This window comes from Triturus cristatus, chromosome 8 (genome assembly GCF_964204655.1).
Source record: "Triturus cristatus chromosome 8, aTriCri1.1, whole genome shotgun sequence".
Taxonomy (NCBI): Eukaryota; Metazoa; Chordata; class Amphibia; order Caudata; family Salamandridae; genus Triturus; species Triturus cristatus.
Window position 1 is genome coordinate 1658236408 of NC_140591.1, and position 25304 is coordinate 1658261711.

General features: G+C 46.5%; 1 protein-coding gene across 1 annotated transcript in view; it reads left to right on the plus strand.

Annotated features, from left to right (window-relative positions):
• LOC146808503 (transient receptor potential cation channel subfamily M member 2-like) overlaps positions 1-25304 on the plus strand; it is a 637932-nt gene that overhangs the window by 226394 nt on the left and 386234 nt on the right. The window contains exons 7-8 of the mRNA XM_085623963.1: positions 6470-6683; positions 22540-22658. Of these exons, the coding sequence (XP_085480089.1) occupies positions 6470-6683; positions 22540-22658 (333 nt within the window). The remainder of the gene's footprint in view (positions 1-6469; positions 6684-22539; positions 22659-25304) is intronic.

Here is a 25304-nt window from a genome sequence, read left to right on the forward strand (position 1 = left end):
TTGATGGTGCAGCAAAGCACGGGGGCGATGGAGGCGGTTGCTCTATGGAAGATGTGATACCGGTAAGGATTCGATGGGGCTCCAGAGTGGATGCTCTTTATGGTCTTGAGTGTGTCTTCTGTGGTGAGCGGAGGACAGTTGAGCACAATCTGTTGGGGTGCAGCGTGGTTGCGTGCAATGGTAGTCAGCATTGTGGCAGGGTCTTGGGTGTTGAAGCTGTTGCAGATCTGCCTGATCTTGTGGTGGAAGAAAGTGCTGAGTTTGTTGCGGATAGCTTGGGTGGGTGGGACATCTGGGGTATTGCTATTGGGCCTGGCAAACTCCATGACGTTGGCGAAGAGTTCTTTTGCTGTTGTGTTCTTTGGTGTTGATTCTGTCTTCGAAGGCTATTTTATTTGTGGTTTAGAGGAGAAGGTGGTGTGCGTTGACGGCGGGTTTGAAGGTTGCGTAGTTTTCTGGTTTTGTTGTTCCTCCATCTATTCTTGAGTCATCTGCTGGTGCGTCTGCACTCCTGGAGGGTGGGAGTGAACCAGTTGGCTTTCTTGGAGTGTTGCTTGCCTGGTGTCTTCTTAAGGAGTGCCAGAGTGTTTCGGCGCAGTTGGAGATCCATTGGTGGGGGTCGCGTGCTGCTGTGTTGGTGTCTGTTGGATTATGGAGGTGTGGTCGTGCTGTGGAAGTCGGCAAGAGGTTCTTCAGTGGCCTTGTTCTAGCTACGATGGGGGACGGTGAGGGTGGTGGTGAATGGTGGTAATGGCGAAGGCATAGTGCATGCAGTGGTGTTCGGTCCAAAGGAGTTTGGTGGAGCGGCTATAGGTGATGTTCCCACTGGTGGAGAAGACGGGGTCGAGTGTGTGTCCGGCTTTGTGGGTCAGTGCAGTGACTAGCTGCTTGAGTCCGATGTTGGCAAGGTTCTCCAGTAGGGAGGCAGTTTTCTGGTCACTGGGGTTGTCCAGGTGGAAGTTGAGATCTACGAGTAGGATGTAATTGGTGGATGCGAGAGACTGAAGTTTGATGAGGTCTACGACGGCGTTGGTGAAGGACGGGGGGTTGAGGGACCTGTAGATGAGGGTGCCATAGACGGTGGTGTTGGAGTTGGTCTGGATCAAGAAGTGGAGGTGTTCCATGGTTGTCATTGGGTCGTTCGAGTAGGTGGTTAGTCAAAGGGTGCTCTTGAGGACGATGGCAATGCCTCCTCCTGGTTGGTCAGCGCGGTTCTTGTAGGTGATTTATTAGCCATCGGGGATGGATGTGGCAATGTCCGGTCCATAACGGGTTGGTCCAGGTTTCCGTGAAGAAGGCGATGTCAGGAGAGGCGGTGTTGAAGGGGTCCCAGATTTCTGTGGCATGTTTGTGGAGGGAGAGTGTGTTGAGGAGGGTGAAGTTGCGCTGGTCGGTGCTGTTGGTCAGCTGGGCGGCAAGAGGAGCTGGCGTATTGGCGTGGGTGAAGGCGTGGCTGCAGTTCTGGCAGGAAAAAGGTCCTTGGGTCTCCTTTGGTGACACGGGATGGCAGGTGGGGTGGTGTTCTGAGTTGAGGGTGAGGAGGGTGCTGGTGTCGTAGTGGTAGAAGGTCTGAGAACCAGGGTACCGGGCTCTGGGCACGGTCCGGGTGTGAATGGGTGCAGATGGACTTGCCTTTGGCATGCCAGCAGTAACTGATGCTAGGGGGCTGGACAGCTGTGATGCAGAGAATACGGGGAGCAGGAAAGGTCATTGAAGGAGGGCTGGGCCACGAGGGTACGCAGTGGCATGGGTGATGAAGAAGCTGAAAACAGAAAAAGGAAAGAAAAACAAAACGGCAGAAGCAGCAGAAAAATTAAAGGAGGCAGAGAAAAGCGGAAAAGGAAATACAGAAGGGCAGTCAAGCAGCATAGCAGTGATGCTCTACCACTAGACCACCTCCAGATGAGGCGCAGTCAGAAGGCTGCGGGTGGAGGACCTCGAGCTCCTGACCAGAGGGTCAGCAGTAGCGACAGGGGCAGCAGCAGCAACCAGGTGAAAAAGAAGACAATGTAAGAAATGAGCAGCTTCGCTACATGGGCCCTACCCAGGAACATAACACTGCTCCATGTCCCCAGAGAGGTGGCCACTGCTGTCCTGAAGCACAGGACTGACCCTGAAGTTACAGGTCTAATGAGAGCACCCGCCAGCAAGCACTCACCGTATGAGCAGGAATATCAGGACTTAAACATGAAAGTATAACAGATTGCACAGATGTACGGCTCTTGTATGAGCTCTAACTGTTGCCAGTGTGATCTCTTTTGAAATAAACTATCTATGAAATATGCCCAATCATAAATTAGTGACAATAGCCATTTCACAATCTTGACTGTGCTCAGTGACCACACAGTGTGGAACAGTGAGGAGAATATAAAGATGTGTATAGTATAGAGAGGCAATGGACCATATAGTTCATTATTTTGATGTTTGCTCTGATTAAACTCCAGGTATCCAAACAAAGAGTTGTAAAGTTTCTTTGAATCAGGTCCAGTTGCCGATAGTGTAATATACTGGTCATAATTCTTGGCATAAGGGGCACCCATGGCAAAATGCTAGTTGGCAGACAAGAGGAAACTCTTGGCATATGGGATACCCATAACAAAATGCTGGCACTGACCTTCTTGAGGTAAATTCTTGGAGTTAGGGAAGGCAACAATGGTATATGGGGCTAGGAGAGGCAACCATGCGAACATGCTGGTTCTAACTTAGCAGAGATAACTTTTCAGATATGGGCCTAACCATGGTCCTTGGTGTAAGGGGTGCTGGGACAAACATGTAACAAATACTGGTAGCGGCACAGTGACATACTTGACGTAACCTCTACCCATTTAGTAATAAATGGATTCAACTCCAGGAAGCATCGGTCTTCAGTAGCCTGCATTCAAGTGCCTTTGAGCAAATCTGTATGAATATTTTTCTGTAATATGCGCTATTATATCAAATTCTTTACAAATATTTCTTGGAAGGAGAACCCCCATACTAAAAGTTGTGCTGACATCACTGTAATCAGAGGCGTTGATAATGCACCACCACTTTAAAAAATCACAAGCAATGACTTCTTGCACTGACTGGAGAAATGTCTCCTCCCATTCAATAATCACTGCTCCTTTCACTCACTGCAGCAGCACTGTCTGTCCTCTGCTACTCTCTATGCTCTCTGTTCACTTAACCTCACTGCAGCAGTACTGTCTTTCCACTTCTACTCTCTGTGTGCACTTTCTCTTCACTTGCACACAATGAAACAGTACTGTCTTTCCACTTCTATTCTCTCAGTGCTCTCTGTTCACTTCCACTCACTGCAGCAGTACAGTCTGTCCACTTCTACTCTCTCTGGGCTCTCTGTTTACTTCCACTCACTGCAGCAGTACAGTCTGTCCACTTCTACTCTCTCTGGGCTCTCTGTTTACTTCCACTCACTGCAGCAGTACAGTCTGTCCACTTCTACTCTCTCTGGGCTCTCTGTTTACTTCCACTCACTGCAGCAGTACAGTCTGTCCACTTCTACTCTCTCTGGGCTCTCTGTTCACTTGCACTCATTGCAGCAGCACTGTCAGTCCACTTCTACTCTGTCTGTACTCTCTGTTCACTTGCACTCACTGTAGCAGTACTGTCTGTCCACTTCTACTCTCACTATACTCTCTGTTCACTTAGACTCACTGCAGCAGTACTGTCTGTCCACTTCTACTCTCTCTGGGCTCTCTGTTCACTTGCACTCACTGCAGCAGCACTGTCTGTCCACTTCTACTCTGTCTGTGCTCTCTGTTTACTTGCACTCACTGCACCTGTACTGTTTTTCCACTTCTACTCTCTCTGGGCTCTCTGTTCACTTGCACTCACTGCTGCAGCACTGTCTGTCCACTTCTACTCTGTCTGTGCTCTCTGTTTACTTACACTCACTGCACCTGTACTGTTTTTCCACTTCTACTCTCTCTGGGCTCTCTGTTCACTTGCACTCACTGCTGCAGCACTGTCTGTCCACTTCTACTCTGTCTGTGCTCTCTGTTTACTTGCACTCACTGCACCTGTACTGTTTTTCCACTTCTACTCTCTCTGGGCTCTCTGTTCACTTGCACTCACTGCTGCAGCACTGTCTGTCCACTTCTACTCTGTCTGTGCTCTCTGTTTACTTGCACTCACTGCACCTGTACTGTTTTTCCACTTATATTCTCTCTGTGCTCTCTGTTCGTTTGCACTCACTGCAGCAGCACTGTCAGTCCACTTCTACTCTCTCTGGGCTCTCTGTTCACTTGCACTCACTGCAGCAGCACTGTCAGTCCACTTCTACTCTGTCTGTACTCTCTGTTTACTAGCACTCACTGTAGCAGTACTATCTGTCCACTTCTACTCTCACTATACTCTCTGTCCACTTAGACTCACTGCAGCAGAACTGTCTTTCCACTTCTGCTCTCTCTCTGGACTTTCTCTTCACTTGCACTCAATGCAGCAGAACTGTCTTTCCACTTCTACTCTCTCTGGGCTCTCTGTTCACTTGCACTCACTGCAGCAGTACTGTCAGTCCACTTCTACTCTCGCTGGGCTCTCTGTTCACTTGCACTCACTGCAGCAGTACTGTCAGTCCACTTCTACTCTCGCTGGGCTCTCTGTTCACTTGCACTCACTGCAGCAGCACTGTCAGTCCACTTCTACTCTGTCTGTACTCTCTGTTCACTTGCACTCACTGCAGCAGTACTGTCTGTCCACTTCTACTCTCTCTGGGCTCTCTGTTCACTTGCACTCACTGCTGCAGCACTGTCTGTCCACTTCTGCTCTCTCTCTGGACTTTCTCTTCACTTGCACTCAATGCAGCAGAACTGTCTTTCCACTTCTACTCTCTCTGGGCTCTCTGTTCACTTGCACTCACTGCAGCAGTACTGTCAGTCCACTTCTACTCTCGCTGGGCTCTCTGTTCACTTGCACTCACTGCAGCAGTACTGTCAGTCCACTTCTACTCTCGCTGGGCTCTCTGTTCACTTGCACTCACTGCAGCAGCACTGTCAGTCCACTTCTACTCTGTCTGTACTCTCTGTTCACTTGCACTCACTGCAGCAGTACTGTCTGTCCACTTCTACTCTCTCTGGGCTCTCTGTTCACTTGCACTCACTGCTGCAGCACTGTCTGTCCACTTCTACTCTGTCTGTGCTCTCTGTTTACTTGCACTCACTGCACCTATACGGTTTTTACACTTCTACTCTGTCTGTGCTCTCTGTTTACTTGCACTCACTGCACCTGTACGGTTTTTCCACTTCTACTCTGTCTGTGCTCTCTGTTTACTTGCACTCACTGCACCTGTACTGTTTTTCCACTTCTATTCTCTCTGTGCTCTCTGTTCGTTTGCACTCACTGCAGCAGTACTGTCTGCCCACTTCTATTCTCTGTGTGCTCTCTGTTCACTTGCACTCACTGCAGCAGCACTGTCTGTCGACTTGTGTTGTCTGTGTTCCCCTACACCCACTGTAGCAGCACTGTCTGTCCGCTTCTACTCTCTCTGTGCTTTCTGCAGCAGCACTGTCTTCCTACTTCTACTCTCTATGTGCTCTCTCTGTTCATTTTCACTCACTGCAGCAGTACTGTATGTCCACTTCTAATCTATCTGTGGTCTTTCAGTTCACTTGCACTCACTGCAGCAGCACTGTTTGTCCACTTCTACTCTGTGTGTGCTGTAGCTAAGCACTGCGATAGGACCATCAATCTACTCCCTCTGTCTGTACTTTCACTGATACCTTGCAGCACTGCAGCAGCAGTGCCTGTCTGCACCCCCATGCACTCTCTTTGCTCCCTTGCACTCACTGCTTCAGCAGTACATATGAGTGCTCCTCACTGCTGCCACTGCCTCTTTGTACTCACTGCTGCAGCAGTATGTCAGCTCCCTCCTCTGGCCACTGTCAGTGTTCTTGTCCTCACTGCAACAGTCTGTCATCCACCTGCATCCTCACCAGCCCCTTCCTTTGACTGCAGGAGCAATGCATGCCTAGCCTGTCTGTATCCATATCTGACTTCCCCTTGTTTCTACCCTAGGTTCATACAGTGCTTTATCTGTAAAAGAATACATGCTGGTGCCCAACATTTTCTTTAGAAGCCACTACTAGCGCTTATGAATATCAAGTTTGTTGAATTCCAAGGATTTCTAGTCTTCATTCAACCTAATCCTTTTTTTGTCCACCTCCAGAGACCTTCAAAACCCTTTATCACACTTTTGCAGTTGTTTTCATCCATACTTTCTCCTATTGTCACAGTTATTCCATATCTCCCTTTCTCCTCTTTCCTTCTTTTCTCTCTAAGCACTAGATTCATTTATTGTTTAAAGCTGAGCATGCATGGTGAGTATGAGCAAACTTAAATAACCCTTTATGTAAGTTGTGAGAGATTATTGCAAGGATTGGAAGTGAGCTAATAATGATGGAGATGGGATAGTATGCAATGGATTATTAATGGAAATTCAATGACACTTATGTGTATCTCTCCTCTCCTACAGATCAAAAAAGTCGGGCACACTGAGCACTTGGCAGAACCTGTGTGCTTTCGTCACTGCCCCAGTGGTGATCTTCTATTACAACGTGGCATCATACATAGGATTCCTCTGGCTCTTCGCCTATGTTCTGATGATGGATTTTCAGAATAACCCTTCCCGGAATGAATACCTGCTTTACATCTGGAGCTTCAGCTTAGTTTGTGAGGAAGTGCGGCAGGTAAGGAAGCCCAGAAACATATTACTAGAACACATCATTCATGCTATACTGGATAGTTTTGTTGCTTCTGTGGCACCTTGTTCCAGGTGGTTGTCTCTGTATGAAGTTGTCTGCAGGCTGAGAGGTACCAAGCACAAACCCTGCCTGTAGGAGAGTAGGATCTGCTTCACATGTGTACCCCCACTTTTCGCTTGTGTTTCACTGTTTTTCGACTTTAGTCTGGCTGTGGCCCTGCTAATCAGGACCCCAGCCTAGCTGCTTCCTCTCTAAAATGGTTTCCGTGTACATTAGGTACATTTCTAATTGGATTCTGGAGTGCCTTATAAGCCCCTAGTATATGGTATACTATGTACCTGGGCATAGGTACCTCAGAGGCCTACCAGGGGCTGAAGCATGTATTATGCCACCCCTGGGAAGCACTCCAAAATGACACCTCAGGTCTGCTACTGCAGCCTGGGTAAGGTGGTGCTTGCACCCCTTACAGTGGTATAGGATACCTATATCACTACCATTGCACACACATATAAAACCTATAAGTCACTCCTACGGCAGGCCTTAACATCCTGAAGGCAGAGTGCTTGGTTTTTATGTGAGAGGGTGCCCCTGCATGAGCAGAGCCCCTCTGCAGCGTTCGGAGTACCTCCTCTGATGCTGCTTGTGGTGCAGCCTGACCATATACTCTTAAGTGCATTATAACCTCACTGTAAATGCTAACTTTGGGATGGCTGCACGGAAACATGTCGTGTTTGGTGTTAAACGCTTTGAAATACTACCCCCCCACCAGTTCTGGCAGTGGGGGTAGCATTCCTCCCTTGTAGAGGGAGAGATGTTCACACTGGTCTAACCCGGTAGGACTTTCTACAGCCCTGGCAGCACAAAATGGATGCCTCTGCCACAGACACGGATCTGGCCTCCTGCTGCTGACCGAAACTCTGGCAGGGGAGGCCTGGACAATAGGTTTCCTGTCCCAGGGAGGTGTAACCATCTCCCCAGACAGGCAGATGTGTTTTGGAGCTGGGCAGGAGCACTCTCTGGTGCTTTGAAGTCCTGCACTGGGGGCACACTTGGTGTCCCTGTGCGTAGTCCAGTTCAAACCGGTTGCAGGGGCTACCTGCCCCTGCTCTGGTGTGAAACTGGACTAAGGAAATGGGTGTAACCACCCCTCTTTCCAAACCCTCCAATAGGTGGGTCCCTAGAGTATGTCCAACTCCCAAACTTTGTATAAGTATGGGAACCCAGTCCTTGCGACTTTAGATTACCCTGGATGAAACTCTGCAATATATATCCTGGACCTTCGATGTTCTACTTTGCTTAGAAGACTGAAGAAATCTCCTTTGGGGTCAAGGAGTGACACCCCTGCTTGGCAGGCACCAAAGAAGCAACTGACTGCATCGCTGAAGCTCCCGCCGGACGCCAAAGTCTTTGCATCATCAGAGGTGGATTTCCAGACTTTCCCAAGGCTACCCTGAGTCCACAACAAAGCTGAGGCCCGTGGCTATTGTGGGTGACGTGGAACCGTGACCCCTGGACACCATGATCTTTTGCAGCTCCATCATCTTCCTGGTCTTCCTTGAAGTTGTGCTTTGGGCTCAGAGTAGCCCCTGTCTTGAGCATCTCCTGCACTGAAGATTTCTGGCCTCCACTCCACGAGTGACCCGTGGGCCAGTTTCCAGTGTGACCGCTCGAGGCTCCTTCGCGATCGCTAGCTCATTGGCTAGTAGGTCCCCATGAAGGCAACTCCTCTTCTGATTGGGCTTTCCTGGTTGCTCCAGATGTGCCCCGAATTACCTTCGCTGGGTGAGTCCCCCAGACCTTGCTGGTCTGCACTGCCGTACTTTCTCTGATTCTAAGTGACTTGCCGTTGTCAAGGCTTGTTGGGCCCAATCTGGTCGTCGATACCGCAGCTCTTGATAGACATCGTGGGACAGCTTGAATCCAGCTCCTGGTCATCATCAGCACCTCCTGGACCTCGTGGCTGAAGAGTCAAGACATCCATCAACTCACCTGAAGCACCCGACATCAGTGGACATTGGTATATCGTGCCCTTGATCACTGGTAAGTGACCCAGACTCTGTCCCCTCTGCTTTCAGGTTCCTTCCATCCTAGATCCAGGCTTGAAGCGCTTCGGAAACTTCTCCTCTTCACGGCAGCAGCACTTCTTCGCCAGCTTCCATTGAAATCGACAAAGCGACCCGACACCAAAAGACATCTATGCACCCGGCTTCCCGGTGCTCCCATGGGTGCTGGCCCTAGAACTTCCTATGTCCAAAAGGGTTTGGTCCTGACTCATTCCTAAGTGTCCCTAATCTTTACATTTCCAACCGCAACATTGCCCATAGAAGCTAACGGGAACCCGTGGCTTTGTTCACACACTGCACCCGGCCCTCGTGGGTCCCCTGTGTCACTACCTTGGGTGGTTCCTTTGGGTCCCAGCAATTCTACAGGCTCTAGGCCTTGTGTCTAGTTCAGTCGTGGTTCTTATACCACTTTATTGGTATAAGATTTGGTACGCCCCTAGGGCCCAAACGTGTATTTGTGCTATTACTGTTGATTGCTAACTTGTAAATTAAGTACTTCGAACTCCAGTCTCAGAAAGAGACTAGAGGGGTGTGTTTTATCTTAAATACATATATTTTAAATATATACCTGGTGTGGTTGTCCTTTCATTGGATCATTCAAGAGATTATAGACTGGTAAAACAATCTGCTTCACATTCCTTCAAGACTTAGCCTGAAGGCTGCTCTCCATAGCTACCACTAGGATAGCTTTAAATAAAGGTTGTCTTTAACATATTCACCATAAGGGGTTGTTTGGACTGATACAAGGTGCCCACTATAATTAGTGGACAGCATATATCAGGCCAAATTCTCACACTGCCTACATATTCTACTTGATCTGTCCTCAGCGTTTGACACAGTCAAACATGAAAATCTCATTGATCTTCTTGAAAAGAGAATGGGATTATCGGGCCCTATCTTAAATTGGTTTGCCTCATTCAATCAATCAATCAACCAATTAGGGGGTTTTAAGCACACTAATTACTTGTGAGGGTCTCAAGGTGCTGGGGGGGAGTCAGTCGAAGAGCCAGGTCTTGAGAGTCCTACTGAAGATGTGTAGGGTGGGGGGGGTGCCTGATGTTGATCGGGAGCTTTGTTCTAGGTCTTGGCCGCGATGTAAGAGAAGGTTCTTCCACCCGTTCTTGCTCTGCAGATGCACAGGGATGTGGCGGGGGCGAGGTCGGCGGATCGGAGGTTCCTCTTGGGTATGTGGAAGGAGACTCTATCATTGAGATACTGGGGTCCGGTGTTGTGGAGAGATTTGTAGGCATGGGTAAGTATCTTGAAAGTTACTCTCTTCTCAATGGGTAGCCAGTGGAGATTACGCAGGTGTTGGGTTATGTGTTTGTGACGCAGGATGCCGAGGACGAGTCTAGCTGCGGTGTTCTGTATGGTCTGGAGTTTGCAGAATAGAGATTTGTTGATCCCGGCGTAGAGGGCGTTACTGCAATCCAGTCTGCTGGTTATAAGTGCGTTGGTGACAGTCTTCCTTGATTCAGGGGGGATCCATTTGAAGGACTTACGGAGGATGCAGAGGGTGTTGAAGCAGGTGGAGGCGACTGCATTGACCTGCATTGTCATGGAGAGGGAGGAGTCGAGTATGATGCTGAAGTTTTGGGCGTGGTCCGTGGGGGTGAAGGGGCTGCAGGCAGGCACTGCTGCTGCAGTGCTGCAAGGTATCAGTGAAAGCACAGACAGAGAGAGTAGATGAATTTGTCCCATGCAAAAGGGGAGGGTCTGAGGATGAGGACCTCTGTCTTCTCCGAGTTGTGCTTCAGGCAGCTGCTGATCATCCAGGATGCAACGTCCTTCATTCCTTCCTGGAAGTTGAGTCTGGTTGTGATGGGGTCCATGATGAGGGAGAGGATGAGATGGGTGTCGTCGGCATAGGATACAATTGAGTATGTGCTGTCTGACGATGGCGGCGAGGGGGGGCATGTAGATGTTGAACGATCCTTGGGGTACTCCGCAGTTGATTTCCTTGAGTTCGGAAAGGAAGGGAGGCAGTCTGATTCTTTGGGTTCTGCTAGTGAGGAAAGAGTGGAGCCAGTCGAGGGCGGTTCCCTGTATGCCGGCGTCTTGGAGTCTGGCGAGTGTGCGGTGGGAGATGGTGTCGAAGGCTGCAGACATGTTGAGTAGGATCAGGGCTGTGGTGTTTCCTTGGTCGAGGAGGGTGCAGATGTCATCTGTGGCAGTAAGTAGAGCAGTCTCGGTGCTGTGGTTGCTGCGGAATCCGGATTGGGAGGGGTCGAGGATGGAGTTTTCATTGATGAATTTTATTAGTTGGACATTGACGGTCTTCTCAGTGACTTTGGCCGAGAAGAAGAGGAGGGAGATGGGTCAGTAGTTCTTGAGGTCCGTGGGATCTGCTGAGGGCTTGTTTAGTAGGGGTCTGACTTCTGCGTGTTTCCAGTTGTCAGGAAAGATGCCTGTTTTGAAGGTGGCATTGATGGTGTGTCGTAGTTCTGGAGCGATGGTGGAGGCGGCTCTGTGGAAGATTTGCGGGTACAGGGGTCTGTGGGGGCTCCTGAGTGGATGCCTTTCATGGTCTACATGGTGTCTTTGGTGGTGACTGGAGTCCAGGAGGGGATGGTGGGCTGGCTGGCGTTACTGGAAGCAGGAGTGGTTTCAGAGTCAGGTGTCCGGTCTTTGAAGTTGTCATAGAGGCTCTTGATTTTCAGATGGAAGTAGGATCCAAGCTTTTTGCAGAGGTCCTTGCAGGGGGTGATATCCGTGGTTTCGCCGGGGAGTTTGGTGAATTCCTGGATGACGCTGAAGAGTTCCTTGGAGTTGGCGAAGATTTTGTTCTGGATGAAGGTCCTTTTGGTGGATCTAATGCATTGGTGGTATTATGCCATGGCGTTCTTGTAGGTGGTGCGGTCTTCCGAGGCTTTGCTGTTTCTCTTGTTCTTCTCGAGATGTCTGCAGGTGTGTCTGGATTCTTCGAGGTCAGTGGTGAACCAGGTGGCCTTTCAGGGGTGCTATGTGTCGGGGTTACATAGGGGTGTGAGTTTGTCTGTGCAGTTGGTGATCCATCTGTGAAGCTCTTTGGCTGCGAGGTTGGTGTCGGTCGAGGTGGTGGGGGCATTGCAGTTGAGGGTGGAGTTGAGCTGCTCCTCAGTGACTTTGCTCCAGTGTCTTCGTGGAGGGCGGGGTGCACGTTTGGGCAGCGTGGGTTTGTTGACATGTACGCAGTGGTGGTTCGTCCATGGGGGTTGCATTGTGTGGCTAAAGTGGATGTTGTTACCGCCTGCGAAGATGGGGTCGAGGGTATGTCCTGCCTTGTGGGTGGGGGTAATAACAAGTTGTTTCTGTCCGAGGTTGGTGAGGTTCTCCAGGAGGGAGGTGGAGTTGAGGTCACTGAGGTTGTCGAGGTGGAAGTTGAGGTCTCCGATGAGCATGTAGTCCATGGAGGCGATGGCATGGGGCACGATGAGGTCGGCAATGGTAAATGCCGTTTGAGGTCCAGGAGGTCTGTAGGCAAGGGTGCCTCTTAGGGTTGCTCTGGGGATGGTCTGGATCTGGAAGTGGAGGTGTTCGGTGGTGGGCTGCCTGTCACTCAAGCTGGAGGTCATGAGTCGGAGGAACTCATGTGTGCAATGGCAAGTCCTCCTCCTGGGTGGTTGTGGCAGTCCTTCCTTTGGATCTTGTATCCATCCGGGATGGCGGTGGTGATGCCTGGGGTGGAGGTGGAGTTGGACCAGGTTTATGTAAAGAAGGTGATGTCTGGTGAAAGGGTGTCGAGGAGGTCCTAGATCTCTACAGCGTGTCTGTGCGGGGGCGCACGTTGAGGAGTATGCACTTGAGGGTTTCGGTGGTGTTAGCGTCAGATGTGGGGGGTGTGGCCATGGGGGTGCAGAGGGTGGTGAAAGTCTGGTGGAAGTGACGGCAGGAAAACTGCCTGTGGGTGGTGGTCGGCGTGGACAGCTGGGTAGTTGTTGTTTCTTCCAGGGTTAAGTGCAAGGAGGGTAGCTGAGTCGCAGCGGAGGGTGGTCGAAGATCCAGGGTCCCTGGCGCTGGTCACGGTCAGGTCACGGACGGGTGAAAATTGCGCGCCAGCGGCACGGCCGCTGTGCAGCCGCCATTAAATAGGGAAGGGAAGCAGAGCTGGGAGGTGGGAGCGGGAGCCGGCAGAGGGAGGGGCTATAGGGGCAGCAGCAGTGGGAAGGGCGGCAAAAACGGGCACAACAATAACACAGGTGTGAAGAGACTGTACCAACAATATAAAACAGGCAAAATACAACAGAATACAAAAAGACAGAAGAGACAATTTACAGGGACCTTTTAGACAAAAGGCAGATAAAAATAAAAAGCAGGACAGGCCTCAAACACATACCAGCAACCAGGTGAGCGAGGTCAGCGGCACAATAGCGGAGCTGCTGGGGGAGAAAGCAGGTCTCTGACCAGGATGTATTCCTACATAAAAGAACACAAAGAATCAAAGTGAACCAATCCCTCGCTAACAGGACGCCGGTATTATTTGGAGAGCCTCAAGATTCCACACTCTCTCCCATGCTTTTCAACTTGTCCATGGAACCCCTCTCTGAAATTTTGAACCGTTCAAAAGTACACTACCATATTGTACGCAGATGACACTAAACTGTATATGAAAATTGCCTCATCGTATTACATCAAAACTTTGAACTGGGCACTTCTGAAAACTCAACAATGGTTAGCTCACAATCACCTTATGCTAAATACTCTCAAGAGGGAATTCCTCTTGATTGCCCACAACAAACATTCTGCACCCATTCAAGACTGGATCAAACAACTTACCAATCTCAACTGGGTCCCTCATGTTGTTCACTCAACGAGATCTATAGGCATAACTCTGAATATGCAAGACCACATTAGTGCAACAACAAGGGGAGCCAAGCACCAACTCAAAACAATTAGGAACATCTAGCTGCTCCTGCCTCCTGAGGACTTGTGGCTAGGAGTCTAATCCCTAGTTATCTCCTGCCTGGAACATGGAATTGTGATCCTGGTAGGGTTACCCAAAACTAGACTGGCCCCCCTTAAGGGCTACTCTGAACCCAGCTGCCAGACTCATCACAAGCTTATGAAAACATGATCACATAACGCCTGACCTTATTCAGCTCAATTGGCTATCGCTCAAAGCTAGGATTTGGTTGAAGATAGCCTGCTTGACGCACAAAGCTCTTCATTATAATACCCCTGCTTACCTGGCAAAATAAAATTGAACTTTCTGGTCTGAATCGGGGCATAAGAAGCTCTAACATGCTCCTGCTGAAACCCCACATATTTAAAAAGAAAAGAACTTACAAACGCTCCTTCTCTCGTCTTGCCCCGAGAAAATGGATAGCTCTTCTCCCGGAAATCGGATCTAACCCTTTGACCTCGTCATTCAAAACACAAGTCAAATTGTTACTCCTGAATAATCATTCACAACCATCAATCTGAAGCCATCATAACTAACTTTTATTTCATGTCGACAACATGCGTCTCTCATTCAACGATGCAATTTTGGTTAATTACATGTACCACATTGTTGGTTTGCTCTTTTTGTACTTGTGCTTGTTAACCTACTATTTGTTTAGTATTTTCGCCTTTACCTGCCAGTCGTATTCTGCCTTTCTGTACAGCGCTTTGATACCCTTACGGCTCATGTTCGTGCTTTATAAAACTTTTAAAATAAATAAATAAATATCCCAATTAGAGGCTCTATTGGCATGTTAAGCATTGCAACCACTGAACAGACTTATGTGTTTTGCCGGCATGCCTTGTGCTTCGATTACAGTGGGCATGTCAGTGTTTCCCTGTTCCATTGTGTAACTGAATCGTCTCAACATCAATATTCGCCACTCCAAGTGTGTGTCATGTGTATTACCATCTCAATGCATGGCATTCCACCTGTCTCTGCCTGTCCAAGAGTATGTGTTGTGTGCATTCCTGTCTCAATGCCCTTGTCTGCTTTTTCTAGTGTGCAAGTTCTGTACTGCATGTCTCAGTGCTACCTGAGCAAGTGTGTGTCATGTGCATTCCTAGCTCAATGCCATTCTATGCCTCTCCCTGTCCTGTCCTGCATGTCTCAGACTTAGTGCTTCTTGTCAGTTTAGGTCTGGACGTTTTCCCTTAATAAGGGTCCATTCTTCCTCAGTCCAATGTACGTGCCACTGCTTCACAAAGCCATGATGTCACATACACTCTGGAATAAGTGGTATTCAAGTGTCCTCCTTCAAAGGACAAAAAAGCCAAAGGCATAAAACACCTCTTTCTTGAACTAAATCTTTAAAGGATTGAGGAAAGCCAGAAATCCAGAATCCAACTGCTGAATTCTTCAGGAGGATAGAGTCAGGATCAGCAAGTGAGGGAAGCCAGGAAACATGCAAAGGAACAAGTCTTTGTTATGACACTCACTCCAACAATATTGAACCCTTTAAATAGGAAAGGAATAGCAAAAAGAAATTGCGTTAAAACATTACATGACATTAAACACAAAGTATTAGTAAAAGCAGAAAAAAACATAGGCGAAAACAGCTGTGATGGAAAAGCAAAACACAATAAAAACTCGAAATGGTCAAGCAGCAGAGTAGTTCTAACATGCAATAACAAACCCTCAGACAGATGATTGCAGTTTTGGAGCTGCAGGAGCAAGGAACACCAGCTAAGAGCCCAGGAGCATGAGGAAAGGCAGGGCCTAGTCAATCTGCAGTTGAGGGTTCATGTGCACCTCCTGAGCCCCAGGAACCACAGGACGATGGAAGGTACTGTGGTTTTTGGGCATGTGGGAGGCAACGGGTGGCAGAAACATTGTGACTGCAACAGTATACCCTGCTCTAGAGGCCCCAGACTTGCCAGGAAGGGCCATAACAAAATGATTGACCAATCTGGTGGCATGGACAGAAGAGACAGGAAGCCAAGAATGCTTCCTTGCAGGATTGCCTTTCCGGTAAACAGAAAACTGCAACTAACCTCTGAAACTTCCAGAATCACAGATTTCGCTAACTTGGTATTCTGCTTTCCCATCATATCCTTCTTTTCCATCTACAATAACAGGGCGAGGAGGTGAACTCTGACGAAAAGGATCGGATCAAAAGACTTGAACTGGGAGAAATGAAAGTTAGGATGAATCTTCCAAAAGCTAGGAAGATGGAGCCTAAAAGCAACAATGTTGATTTGTTTGGTTTTTACAAAGGGACCAAAACTGCAGAACAAAACTGGACTGACTATTTTCGAGTAGGCCAGAACCTGGAAGAGAGCTAATCATTTTCTCCCATCTGGAAGTTTGGGACCGGTCTTCTTATTTATCAGTTTTAGCTTTTCATTGCAGTTTTGAAATCTTGTCAATTCTGGGCAATACTTTTTCTTTCAGAGTCAAGTCTCTCTAGTATATCAGCTGCAGCAGGCACAAAAGAAATGGACACCAAAGAAGATGGAAAGGAATGGGGATGTAAAACCTGACTACAATAGAATGGAGAAACCTTAGAAGCAGAGTGACTAAAACTGTTATGCCAGAACTCTGCTAAGGGATAGTATTCTGCCCAGTTGTTGCGAATAGCATTTCATAAACACCTATGTTAGTGTTTAAGACCCTAGTTAACCCTCTCATTTTGACCACTGGTTTGTGTATGGTTACCTGAAGACAGAGCTTGATGGGTAAATATGATTAGATTGATCACATATAATTAGAAGCTCTGTTAGGAATATAAGAGCCAGAGATATAAGAGAATATAAGAGCCAGAAATGTCCTTGCCATCATGCCCACTGATGGGAGTCGCTGTGACCATGATCACCCAGTTTCCTGCCGACGGAGGTAAATCCACAATATAGTCAGTGGAAAACATGTGGCATGCATGATAAGAGAAAGACTGGAGAAATACAAAAGGCTCCCTTGAAGTGTGCACTAATTTGACAGGATTTAAAATAAAGCTCTACCTCCCTGCTTACAGTAGGCCACCAGAAGAAATGTAGGGCTATCTCTACAGTTGATTTAACCCCATAGTAACCTGCTATTGCAGTGTTATGACACATTCCCAGAAACTCGTTTTGAAGGACATTATTAGGGATCAACAAAGCCAGCTGGAAAAATATGGATTCTGGAGGTAGGCCAAGAATACTTGACTCTACAGAGCATCAAGGTCTTCTGCACAGATCTGAGCATGGCCGTCTCTCATATGCTGTAAAAAGGACTTTGCTAAACAGACTGACAAAGTGTCAGTAAGCAAAAGGACATGTGTCTCAGGCTTCTCAACCAAAATGTCCCCTCTGGACATGAATATTGTGTATGACAAGGATGTGAGTAACATAAAAATCATATTGAGAAAATCAATAGGCCCAGTGAGCTTGTCTGCTGCTACTTCATTGCATGCTCTGAAAAAACTGGTAGTTTCTATGGTCCATCCAAACCTTAAAATGTTTGATTGCTCCCATTAAAAGATGTTGGCACTCCATACAAGGATGATTGATGGGCAAGAGCTTGTATTTCAGAACCAAATATCGTTTCTCACTTGAATCAAAGGCGTGGAAGAGATAAAAACATTTATACTCCAGGTTGTCCTCTTCCTCTAGCTGAAGTAGCACTGGTCGGAAAGCAAAATTTGAAGCATCTGTGATCATTTTAAATTGCCTGGACGCCCACAGAGAAAGGGAGGCAGGTGCAACCTATCACCACCACAGAATTTGAGAATAGGAGCTTGGATGAAAGCCTTTTTGAGATTGGTAAGGGCCTCCAGGGCATTAAGGTACCCAAGAAAAAGCTTTAGTTAAGCTCTCCGTCTTCAAAGTGGACGATATATGGTTGTCTGCAAAGTTGTTTATGAATGGTCTATAAAAATTAGCCGGTCCTAAAATTCTCTAGGTCCCCTTGATCAACTTAGAAATCAGCTAGTCCAATATGGCAGAGATTTTCAGAGGATCCATAGACAATCTACTCTCCTCGAGGGTGATCTAAAAGGGGAGAAATGGAGAAGGCATGTCAACTTGAATTATCAATAACAATAATATCAAGAACAAAGGATCAAAAAGTTGCATAAACAGCAAAACAACACATTCTGCAAAATACAAAGAGAAACATTTCTGGAGTACATCAAGAATCTGAAATATTATTTCGAATGAGAGGACGCAGGTCCCGAAATATTCATATTTTCCAACTTGCAGGAATTATTAAAGCTTCTCAATTTAGAGGGATCCTCAAATCTAGTCATGTTGTTTCTATATTTAAAACTTAAAAATTTAAAATGTGAAAGAATTCCTTGTGCCTGTCAGCTGTGCTCTTGGCCTAGTCCTGAGAGAAAAATAAAGCATGACCTGACCAGGAAATACGACTGATTGATTTTGCCGCTGAGAGGACTTTGAGTAAGTCTGTATATTCTAAAAAATACAGGACATCTTAGCAAAGAACCTGCAGCAGGCAGGCGACCTAGTCGATGGGCGCGCTGGATGTTTAGAGAGGTGTTCTCAGGAAGATTTAATAGTTCTGGAATGAAAAGAAAGTGAGTGGGTCAGATCCTTCCACGTTTTCCGGCAAACCAAAAAATCATAAATTATTTCTTCTGTTCCTGTTTTCCAACTCTTCAACTTGTTTTTGTAAAGATGAAACTTGGGTTTGAAGAGAGTTTACTTTATTCTCGGTTTCACTGAAGGAAGGGACACTGCGTTCCACTACAAACAAACGTTCGTCCATTTGAGACCATCTTTCAGTAAGGTATGGTAATTTGTTATTTGTTTCCTCCATGAAAGGGCGTAGAGTGCGAATTTCAACTAGTAGCAAATCTAGAGAGACTGGAGGGGGAGATTTTACAGGAGAGGGCGGGTCCTTTTTTAAACACTTTGTTGAGACTTTCCCTGAGGGCAGCATGCCATGGGTTGATTCAGAGGATGCACCATTTCTAGGAGAAGAGGCGACTGAAGCAGCCACCATGGCAGCTAGTTTTGTAAAAACTGTAGATTTGTTTTATAAATTTCAGCTTAAGAGGCACAGCACAAGGGTCATCCCTCCTCAACCTCCCCATATAAAAACAAAGTGTGCCAAATTCCCAGAAAGTCACTGAGGTAGGATGCAGGAAATAGTGCTCTTATACGAAGAATGGCTCCTATATTATTTAAACAGAGTGTCCTGAAGAGCTCAAGATCACGCCATGTCAATTAGGTAATCTTTTAAACATGAACACAATGCTGTGAAAAGCATACCTTAGTAATTGAAAAGTGCAGCGTGAGTGGAGGAATCATCGTTGTGTCGTCCCTTCAGTTAGGGCGGCCGTCAATGGGAGCGTCCACAAGCTAAAAGGGCGTCCGCTCCTGAGGGAAGAATGGGGCACATATTTCAAAATGCTCTTGAAACGCTTTCTCAAAAAAGCCAGACCCTCCGTGGGACACCCGTTACGCCCTGCATCGTCACACTTCAGAGCCGGCTCGTCTAGAGAAGTGTAAGCGGCGGGAGCCGCTCGTGGTTCGCACCGTCCCGGCGAGAGCTAAGGAAGCGCCGCCATCCTCCTCGGGCGCCACTATTTGGTGAAAGCAGAACTGCAGTTTTCTTTGAAAACTGAACATCTCACAGCCATTACTACTTACGAAGAATACTTCAGAAAACTCTTTTTTCAAGATCCAAATTGTAAACGATTTCTTAGAAGCGATTAAAAAAGTCTTAAGGAGACCCTCTTCTGCATGAAAACTGTACTTTCAAAATGAAAGTAGCCTCCATTTAAATCCTTTCAGCAAGCAGAGTTATTGAAATACAGACAATGTTTTTGTAAGGGAGGGCATACAAATTTCCATAAAATGAAAGTGTTAACCCATCTGAGTTTTTTTCCCTAACTTAGATACAGACTTCCATATCAATAAAACTATTTCCCTTCCAACTTTCTCCCAAAACCATTCTTGTCCAACAGGGAAGACTTTACAATATTTAGATGTATTAGGGTATTACTTTTTTATGTCGATAACAGTAAAGCTTAAAACAATTTACTTATTTCTTTGCTAATTATAAACCTACTTGTCACCTTGCAGCAGTCTGTTTTCATGCGGATTGTCTCCTTTGTTAAAGCAGTGTTACTGGAAGATTGTGTTCTTTTAAAATCTAGAGCCCTTTCTACAAGGGGTAAAAAATATACTGCAACTATTATAAGAAATGTCTCCCTCCATTGCTTACATATGTAGGGAAGTTACGTGGAGAACCATACATACCTTTACAAGAAATGTTTATCTTGATTCAGATTACAGGACAGATGATTAAGTGGCCAAGCTTATTTAGGGAATCTTTTTTCAGAGTGTAGTTCTGTATTTTTAATTTATCTTTCTATGTCTCTTTTGGGATGAGCTTGCTATTCTGTTTGGTGTTTAATGTACACTTACCTATAATCCTAGGGGCAGATTCAAAAGAACTGACACATCTCTGCATTTTAGCAGAGATGTGTCAGTTCAATTGCGTCATGCAAAAAACCCTTGCACCACCACGGATGTGTCGCATTTGCAATGCGGTGTACCGTGGCACAAGGATTGACAGATGCGTCACACATCTGTTGGCGTAAAGGTAACACATTGCTGGAACCGTGTCACAAGCACGACGCAACTCCAGCAATGCTCAGGAATGCCTATTGCTATTGTGCCAAATGCAAAAAGAACAATTGATGAACAGAATGCAAAACAATGTCATACATTCACCCAAGTACAGAGATCTGGATTTTTTGCTCACCATGCCATTCCAGTTTGGACCCAGCCATATACAAATCAGTCTTGACCCTGCACCCAGTGGGAACAGTCCACCCCGAACTGCCAGGCCAGGTCCTCCCTGGACTGGAAACAAGCATCCTAGGACCGGTTTAGGGCTTTCAGCCCTCATCGACCAGGATAGCTTGAGTGCAGTGTCATGGAGAGCACGGGACCCACGTCTGGGCATACCCGTCCCACTCGGGGTAACAAATGCAAAAAGTACAATTGATGGACAGAATGCAGAACAATGTCATACATTCACCCCAGAACAGAGATCTTGGCCTAATCCATCATTTTTTTGCTCACCATGCCAACTCCAGCAATGCTCAGGAATGCCTATTGCTATTGTGCCAAATGCAAAAAGAACAATTGATGAACAGAATGCAAAACAATGTCATACATTCACCCAAGTACAGAGATCTGGATTTTTTGCTCACCATGCCATTCCTGTTTGGACCCAGCCATATGCAAATCAGTCTTGTCCCTGCACCCAATGGGAATAGTCCAGCCCGAACTGCCAGGCCTGGCAGTTCAGGCTGGACTGTTCCCATGAGGCACAGGGTCAAGAATGATTTGCGTATGGCCAGGTCTAAACTGGGGTGGCATAGTGAGCAAAAGAATGATGGTCTAACCCAGATCTCTTGACTGGGGGTGAATGTTTTGATTTGTTCTGTATTCCGTCCATTAATTGTGTGTCTTTTGCTTCCTCACCCTTAGTGCGCCGGGTATGCCCAGACTTGGGTCCCGGGCTTACTGTGGCACTGTATTCAAGCTATCCTGGCTGATGAGGGGTGAAACCCCGAAACCGGTCCTCGGATGCTTGTTTCCGGTCCAGGAAAGACACAGCTTGACAGTTTGGGCTGGACTGTTCCCATGAGGCACAGGGTCAAGACTGATTTGCATATGGCTGGGTTCAACTGGAATGGCATGGTGAGCAAAAAAACAATGGATTTAGGCCCAGATCTCTGTACTGGGGTGAATGTATGACATTGTTCTGCATTCTGTCCATCAATTGTTGTTTTGCATTTGTCACCCCGAGTGGGAAGGGTATGCCCAGACGTGGGTCCCTTGCTCTCCATGCCACTGAAAATCAAGCAAGCCTGGCTGAAGACGGCTGAAATGCCAGAAACCGGTCCTAGGATGCTTGTTTCCAGTCCAGGGAGGACCTGGCTTGCCAGTTTGGGCTGGACTGTTCCCATGAGGCACAGGGTCAAGACTGATTTGCATATGGCCAGGTCTAAACTGGGGTGGCATGGTGAACTAAAGAATGATGGATTTCCCCCAGATCTCTTGAATGGGGGTGAATGTTTTGATTTGTTCTGCATTCCGTCCATCAATTATGTGTCTTTTGCTTCCTTGCCCTAAGTGCTCCCGGGTATGCCCAGACATGAGTCCGGGGCTCACTGTGCCACTGGATTTAAGTAATCCTGGCTGATGAGGGGTGCATCTTTTGCTTTCAAATAAGTATCATATGAGACCCCTATCTGCAGTAGAAAAACATCCCCCAATGATCCCTGGTTATTCGTATTACCTATATTGAGTATGAGTATAGTCCCTTTCTAAAGGGGTCAGTGTAGCGGGTGGTACCAGATGTTAGGTCTATGTTAGAATTCAATTTGGCCTTAGCAAAATTACTTTTTCACGTATATTTAGTTCACATAGTTCCAAACTGTACTTTATTATTTTGCAGAAAGTGCTAGTCCTCCTTAAACACATCATAAGTGTATTTGGGTGGTTACTGTATTTTATGGTAATTGGCATTTATGATTGACCTAATCGAAATAAAGCTTAAATTGTCACGTATTTGGGTGTCATACAGATTGTGGCAGATTCCTTTCGATTCTGAGCCATCTGTAGAGAGCTGGATCATGTGTGCTGAGGAGGGTCCATGTCCCACCCGGCTTCGTCATGTGATTGGTTCAAGGGTTTGTGATGTCTAGCATTGTTCTCATGATATGTTTGAGCAGAAATGTTATTTATTAATTAGAATTTCTCTATGACATGATCCATACCACAGGGGTGTCAGAGCTCTTAACAGCATTAAAGAAATTCAATATTATAAAGATACATAATAATCCAAAGATCACACTTATAGAAGCATTAAAACATAATATTGTTGATTTTTGTAGCTCCTCTATGACCACGAAGATATGAGATTTGTGACTAAAGTCAGGATGTACATCACCGAGTTCTGGAACCAGATGGATGTTGTGGCGATTGGTCTTTTCATAGCTGGCCTAGCCGTCAGGTTGGTATCATTGTTCCTTCTTTGACTTGGACAGTACATTTAATTTATTTAGCGCTGTCTTTAAGAGCATGGTCCACACCCTGTGCAGGGCATCAGAGCACTTTCCAGAGTAACCAAAGATCTTGATAATGCTTTGCAGGGTCAGCAAGGTCACACTATAAAGCATTCTCTAAATTGGAGGGTCACTGTTCCTAAAGAAGATCTAAACAAAGAAGAGGATCTAGGAAGTAAATAGGACAGTCAACAAGACTATTACTGGTTGCACTCACACATCCAAAGGGATGTCATGCTTCATCATAGGGTGGTTGCTCCTCGTCGGGCTGGCACTGCAATGCCGTACGAGTCCCCCGAAGGGTCACTTTGGCTGAGATCTTTCGATATTCTTGCCTTATGATGCGTTTGAAAGATTGCTCCTAGGAAAGTGAGGGAGTATAGAACTGACTATGGGATTTCGGTACTATGATATTTTAATGAGTGGATTCCTCTGTCAGATTTAAAAAAAACAAATGGTTGGTGCTACTAGAGGATTCTAATGTCCCTTAGTAGTTAAATGTGAATGTGAGTGATAAAAAATAAAATGGGTCAACATGTTTCACGCCCCTATTGGTCTCAACAAATCACTGGCGCTTCTTCAGGACCAGAAAAATTGCATGTAGTTTAAGATGAGAGGGGCCTCCCTCTAGTTGGTTGGTGCCACCTATTGGATCCTATCTTTGGTTATCCAACCTATTCTGTATAGGGAATGTGCCCCATGGGTCAGGACGAAAGGGTGCACATAGTCACATAGGTTTGTCGATTGCTTCGTGTGGCTGCTCCTATCCTACCTTCCGGCTGCCCGAATGCTCTCGCATTCGCATTCACATTTGACTACTAAGGGACATTACAACCCACTAGTAGCACCAACCATCTGTTTTTTTACTCTGACAGAGGAATCCACCCATTAAAATAACATAGTACCGATATCCTCTGGTCAGTTTTATGCTCACTCACTGCTCTACGAGCACTCCCTCAAACGCATCATGCGGCAGGAATATCAAAAGATCTTCGCTAAAGTGACCCTTCAGCGGACATGTTGGGCATTGCAGCACTGGCCCGATGAGGAGCAACCCTCACCGGGCCCTATGATGAAGGATGACATCCCTTGTGATGTGTGAGGGCAACAAGTAATAGTCTTGTTGATTATCCTATCTACTTTCTACATGTTCTTCTTTCTTTAGATCTTCTTTAGGAACAGTGACCCCCCTCTTTGGAGAATAACTAGTTTTGGAGCACTGGACCTCTTTTTCACTCCTCGTCCCCCCTCTCTCTTTTCTTAGTTACACTATAAAGCAGCCTTTACCACTTTCTGCCAGTCGCAGACTGAAGACGCACCTCAGCCAGTTCCTCCAGCTGTGAATTCATGTGGTATTTGTAAAGTGCAGATCTTGCCTCTAGGACTTGTGATCCTGGGCATGGTTAGGCCTGTGGGCATTGAGGGCGGCATGCAACAAGGTACTGAGTGTGGGTGGGCTTGAGGTCTGGGAATGGGGTGGTGCTTGCTGTACCAGTTTCAATACAGCCTTGGATTTGAGTTCATCCTTTTACCATTTTTTGCAGCTTCAGAGAAATGCTTGATAATCTAAAATGTCAAACGTGTTACTCGAGCCCTGATCCACATTACAATTAATTGGTATATGCTATTTGCCAATTAGGTGTGTGCTTTTAAGTTTTTCTTCTCTATCATCACCTAGGAGGATATGTCATTTAGTGACTAAGTGGTTGACCTTCAAATCTAGGCACCTGGGTTCTAATCCTGGCTTTCAAACTTTATCAAAGAGTAGGGTGTTTTGTTCAAATCATGCTAGTATGCTTCTAGCTTTGCAACATTTAACAAGGGCATAAGTTGCTTCTTGTGTTGCCACACATTAATGCGTTACCAGTTTTAAATGCAGTCAGGCACTCAAGGAAATGGTACATGCCTGTTTACCATGCGAGGGACATTACCATCCCAACGATTCATGTAATTCAGTTATTGGCAATTGTAGGCATTCTGCATGAAATTGGGAGTTGGCTGACCTTATGGTCAGTGACTGACTATAAGATGGATGCATACGTGACAATGCCAGGTCTTCCCAATTCAGGCATGGAAAAGGAAACAAACTGGAGTGAAATACCACCCCCTTATAATATGTCATACAGCATTAATTACATCTAGGTGCAAATTAGGACCACCAAGGAGATAAACTGCTACTATTTTAGAACATTAGCGACAAAAAGTCCAAGACTGAAAATTGTGCTGTGGTCTTTTATGGATGGTACCATTGGTTGTCAGGTCACACATCTTGTGTATACAATATGTGTTGCCTAGTAGTATTGCTAGAGTTAATTTCTGATATTCAACCTGTAAAATGTTGACATTTGTGTGTTATGTTGACAGAATCCTTGGGAGTGCGAGAAAACTGACAGCAGAGGTTTCATTGGCAGCCAGGCTAACAGAACTAGTGCATAAGAGTCTTATCCCTTGTCTCATAGATTCCAACCCACAGATTGTTCTTCTCAACTTAATGGTAGATCACTAGATGCACATTTTGATGATCGAATTGTTGGCATATTTTAATTCTGTAACAAAGAAGGTACCTAACAATAATGGTATCTCTAGAAGGTTGT